At 40.5% G+C, this 4,744-nt stretch overlaps 3 protein-coding genes across 3 annotated transcripts in view; 1 reads left to right on the top strand and 2 right to left on the bottom strand.

The window, feature by feature from the left end:
• The window catches only part of LOC106297612 (zinc finger BED domain-containing protein RICESLEEPER 2-like), a 2,203-nt gene extending 1,715 nt beyond the window's left edge, over positions 1-488 (top strand). Inside the window, exons 5-6 of the mRNA XM_013733817.1 lie at positions 11-173; positions 400-488. Coding sequence (XP_013589271.1) covers positions 11-173; positions 400-488 — 252 coding nt within the window. The remainder of the gene's footprint in view (positions 1-10; positions 174-399) is intronic.
• A 392-nt stretch (positions 489-880) lies between these two features.
• On the bottom strand, positions 881-2,293 carry LOC106297004. The gene is made up of 2 exons (XM_013733279.1): positions 1,929-2,293; positions 881-1,862 (listed from the first exon to the last, which is right to left on the bottom strand). Exons 1-2 carry the CDS (start codon positions 2,110-2,112, stop codon positions 1,183-1,185), a joined length of 864 nt encoding a protein of 287 aa, XP_013588733.1. The 5' UTR covers positions 2,113-2,293; the 3' UTR covers positions 881-1,182.
• An 87-nt stretch (positions 2,294-2,380) lies between these two features.
• Positions 2,381-4,050, bottom strand: LOC106298332 (glutathione S-transferase T1-like). Its single transcript, XM_013734436.1, has 7 exons — positions 3,910-4,050; positions 3,732-3,805; positions 3,449-3,509; positions 3,302-3,355; positions 3,139-3,218; positions 2,816-3,021; positions 2,381-2,726 (listed from the first exon to the last, which is right to left on the bottom strand). The coding sequence occupies exons 1-7, from the start codon at positions 3,972-3,974 to the stop codon at positions 2,541-2,543; spliced, it is 726 nt and encodes a 241-aa protein (XP_013589890.1). The 5' UTR covers positions 3,975-4,050; the 3' UTR covers positions 2,381-2,540.
• Positions 4,051-4,744: the final 694 nt, after the last annotated feature.

Here is a 4,744-nt window from a genome sequence, read left to right on the forward strand (position 1 = left end):
TTCTTTGCAGGGCTTCTATGAGTTCTTCTCTCAACAAGCAGGAACAATGAAATCTGCTTTGGATTTGTATCTGAGTGAACATGTGCTTGATATGGTTGCAAATCAAAAGTTAGATGTCATCAAGTATTGGAAGAACAATTCAAACCGGTTTAGGGAGCTATCTCGAATGGCATGTGATGTCCTATGCATCCTAATAACAACAGTGTCGTCTGAGTCATCCTTCAGTGTAGGAAGTCGGGTTTTTAGCAAGTACATGAGCCGTCTTCTTCCCTCAAATGTCCAAGCATTGATTTGCGCTAGAAACTAGCTTCGTGGTTTTGAAGTGATTGGTGAGTTTGTTGAATTGATAATTGAGCTTTGATATGTGAAACTATTGATTGAACTTCTTGTTTTTGATAGCTGGATGCGATTTAGATGAGGAATGTAAGGAATATGCCAATGAGGAAGCAGAAGGAAGTGGAAGGAAGAAGAAGACCCGACTCAACTAAACCCTAAAGGTATAATTAATGTTGTTACTGTTGTTCGTGTCCTGTGAAGCATATCTCTTGTATTCATGTTATGAGCTGGTAATCTTATTGGTTAGTTATCGTGAACTAAATTGGGATTTATGCATCATGTTTTTCTTTAGATCACTTCATGTCTGTGATTACTTGAACTGATGTGATGTGTATCTGCTTGTGGTATCTGCTTGTGTGATGATAACTTGATTAACTTCTGTGTTTCATTATGATAGGAGACCGAGAGGCTGAGAAGATAAAGAAGAAGAGGACCATCAGAACTTCACAAGCTATTTTCATATCTTATGTATTTACTTATGCTTTGGATTATGCTTTGGATTGTGTATTGGTGTATGAACCTTATTGTATGAACTTGTCAATGCTTTGGATGTGTAAAACATATAAACCTTAATGTGTAAAAACGTCCGAACCTTATGTTTTTATGGACTTAGCAAGAAAATCTATTTGGATTCTGCAGAAGGTCCATTTGGAATGGTCCAATTTGGTCTGAACAATTTGGACTTCAAAAAAATAACTGCTCTGTCCATTTGGACATGCCCAGCCCATTTGATATCTCTATCCCCAGCCTCACTAGCAACATCGATCCCTTCAGCTTCCACTTCAACATCGTCCTCGCCATTGCTCAAATTCGTCTCTTCAGTCCCTTCCTCCAACCTCATATCTTTTAGGATGGATGAAAGATCCTCATCATTCTCCGGCTATCTTTTCCACACTTGTCCTCAGCGTCATCAGACATCTGATCATTGGTAAAGTTAGCAGCTTCTTGATCTTTGTGAATTTCTTGCTCAGCCAAGGCATTGTAATGTTCCCACTTGGCCTTTCTCCTAAGGAACTTCCTGTTAGTACTGCTACTAACCGCAGGTCTCCAATCACCACCATCTTCATCATCATTTTCGCCCTGTGATGCATCTACTCCTTCCACAACCATCTTGCCCTCAACCTTCACCTCTGTTTTCTTAGGCGGGTATCTCTTCTGCCTCCTCTCACCTTCTTCATCATCCTCAGTATGAGACACAACAGAACCAACCTCAGAACAGCTGTCGGAAGGAAGGATGTTCATGTTAAGGTCTTTAAGCGGAAGGATTTTGGAAGCAGTGTTTGATTTCTCCTCAGTCTCGTTCTCAGGTGCCTCCCACTCCTCCAAGTTAGCCACATTGGAGCCCCAGCCAGGTAACTCCTTCTCAGGTAATCTCTTTACCCAAACAGTTTGAATAGGCGGAGGAACGTCTCTGAGATTCTTGGTCCCATGAACCTCAGCCTCAAGCGTGTATGTCAAAGCAATCAACTTGAGATCAACATCAGAGAGTGTATGCAAATCACCAGTAGCTTTAGCAAATTTTATAACTGCACAAAAACAAGAATCAGGACAAGCTTCCATGCTTTCAAAAAACGAGTATCAATTAAGTATACCTTTACTGAGAGATTCGGGAGATGGTTCCATGGTTTCGATCGTGAAAGGGATGAACTCCAGACGACGGCGAGAATCAGAGTCACGAATCTCCGAGAGCACTTCAGGGACCGTTACGAATTTGTCGGCGAAGTCGGTTAAGCTCTGGCGTCCGTCGATGACGGCGTTCGCGTCAACAACCGCCATTTATATCCCCTTTGTGGATTTGCAGTTTCCGACCATGCCGAGAATCGCCGCCGGAGCTACGTCGGTGGTCGGAGGCTTTGACGGAGGATCCTTCTTCACTATTGAGCTCCACATCGACGCTGGACTCGAATCCATGATTGCTCGCTTTAGAATTTCGTTACTCTGCAACGAATACTCAGAGTCTCAGAGATAGAGAGACGAAGAAGAAATGTAAAACCCTAGTGCTGTATACGCTGCCGTTTTGTTCACTTATTTTAATGGGCCTCGATTGGGCTCAAATCAATGGGTATTTATTGATATCCTTTTTTTATAAAAGCAGTGATAAGTGATAATGGGTTTCGGCTACAAATGTGAATGTTGTACCGAGTTATTACAGTGAACCGTTAAACCGGTTTTGGCCAAACCGTCACCAATACAAGTTTGGTTTCTTACATCTTAGATTGAAGACCCGGTTTTGACATCTTCCGCTGCTTGTCAAATTTGTCTTTGGCTCCGTAAAGGGTTTTATGAACCACATCAAAGTGAGGCTGTGTCGCCTTTCTCGTATTCTCAATCCATTCTTCAACTTTCTTGTAAGGACTAAACAGCCTAAGACGATCTTTCTCATCCAAAACCTGCAAAAGATCGCATGCAGTGTTGGTTTACAACCAAATGCCAAAATATAGAGAGAATGACTACTTTGGATTGGTAGTATGTTGTGTACCTGGAGTTGCATAATCTCGCATACAAGGCTAAGATCAGCTACGGATGGTTGGCTACTTCCCAGCAAGAATTTAGCATTGCCCTTAAGCCAAAAAGTCTCTAGAGTGGACAGAGACTTGGTTAGTATCTTCTCAGCTTCAGCAGCTGCTTTCGAATCTAGAGAACGGCCAAGAAATGGAGCTAGAACAGTATTCATAACATATCCAGCTGAAATAGTTAAAAAAACAACCGTGACTCAGAAACAGGAAGCTGGTCATTCTATTTGACTCTATTAACTTCTTCACATCAACATCGAATGTGAATATATTAAAGTCTATAATATACCTGCACCAGGGCGTAAATTGGTGTGATGCCAATCCAAGACAGAGTGAATCTTGGCTCTCTTGGAAAGATCATTGGGGTACCTAACGAAAGAACATAGAAAAGCATTAAAATGAACACTTTGGTATTCAAGAATATGTGTCAAAACAAAAGCAAAAACATTTACCAATGATCAGCTACACTTGGGAATGCTGAGGCAAGATAAATCAAGATGGCGTGACTGCGAGATGAATTACCCACTTATTCATTAACAATAAAAAAGAAGGAAGAAGCAAGAATGCAAAAGAGAAGGAAGTTTTTTTCTGTGTGTAACCTCTCGAAGAGCTTAAATCTGCCGTCGACAATAGTTGGAACCTTCCCCAATGGGTTAATCTCTGAGAAACAAAGCACCATTAGATTCATGTAGTCAGTCACTTGGATAAAAACAATCAACATTGGCTATAGCTAATAACAAGAAAGAGACTGATATGTCTGAAGAATTTTTTCACCAAGTGTATAGCCTTTATTCTACACTAGACACAGAACATGATCTACTGAAAATAAATCTCACCAAAACTCGAAACTACAGATACTCATGTCCGATTAGTTTTACGAACCTTTGAATTCAGGGGACAACTGTTGACGTTTCGCCAAGATAATCAAAACCTCATCGAATTCAATTCCGTTAACCCTTTTTATCAAATTATAATCCAAACAAAAAAAAGGTCAGCAAGTAAAGATTATTAAAAATGAAAATGAATCTCCATAATGAACAAGGAAGGATGCATAAATTACTTGCAAAGTATGATTACAGCACGAGATGGCTGTGACATACGATCCGCATACACTTTCAGCTTCATCTTCGTCTTCTTCTTGTGATCTGTGGATAAGAATGTTTCACAACACAGACTGAAAGGTGATAATCTGGAAAGAAGTGTCCACACAAAGAAATTTTGCTTGCTGTTTCTGCTTTACATTTGAAGACATCGTGCCGTTTTGTTTGTTAGAAAACGGCAAAGAGTATCTTGCGGATAACACACAAACGAACATATCTATCTACCTATACACATTGATACAGTTCAGCGTTTACAGTATGTACCAAACCAAAATAAGTAAAATTGTCTTTCATATGAAAACTGACTATATATAATCAAATACTACTCTGTAAATAATTCATTAGTTTGCTTATTCTAAGAAGAGTTATTAAGACTGCAGGGCAGTTTTGAGTTTTTTTTTACGCACAAAGGCAGTTAATGCCACAAGGGTAGTTTTTGAGGTAAAATGTCTTAATTTACCCTCGAAAGTTGTAACTCTCTCCTAATTGATGATTTCGGCGCCGGTTAGGTTTCTGGTTTCGTTTAACATTTCGAAATTCGAAATTTTAGGGAGGACCCCACCACCTTTTAACCTTGGCTTTAGTGGGTGGGTTCATTTAATTAAAGAAACAAAACGGGACTTACCTTTTACAGAGAGAGAGAGAAAAGGTGAAACGCAAGAGCCGCCGTAGGAGATGGAGAACGAGGACGGAGGCGGACGCGAAAACCGCCGCAAAAGCTTACGACAATCAAAAAATTCCGGCGTCGTTGTAGGGGGAAGCGTATCTCCCCGTAGGAGCTCCCGCAATAGAACT

The sequence above is a fragment of the Brassica oleracea genome, chromosome C6, assembly GCF_000695525.1.
Source record: "Brassica oleracea var. oleracea cultivar TO1000 chromosome C6, BOL, whole genome shotgun sequence".
Taxonomy (NCBI): domain Eukaryota; kingdom Viridiplantae; phylum Streptophyta; class Magnoliopsida; order Brassicales; family Brassicaceae; genus Brassica; species Brassica oleracea.

Bases quoted from the DNA above. Each gene is read 5' to 3' on its own strand.
- LOC106297004 (XM_013733279.1), bottom strand. From the start codon at position 2,112: ATGGCGGTTGTTGACGCGAACGCCGTCATCGACGGACGCCAGAGCTTA. The intron at 1,863-1,928 runs GTATACTTAATT...GTTTTTGTGCAG, and splicing joins TCCCGAATCTCTCAGTAAAG to TTATAAAATTTGCTAAAGCT.
- LOC106298332 (XM_013734436.1), bottom strand. From the start codon at position 3,974: ATGAAGCTGAAAGTGTATGCGGATCGTATGTCACAGCCATCTCGTGCT. The intron at 3,356-3,448 runs GTTACACACAGA...TTCATCTCGCAG, and splicing joins AGATTTAAGCTCTTCGAGAG to TCACGCCATCTTGATTTATC. The intron at 3,219-3,301 runs GTAAATGTTTTT...TTCTTTCGTTAG, and splicing joins CCAAGTGTAGCTGATCATTG to GTACCCCAATGATCTTTCCA.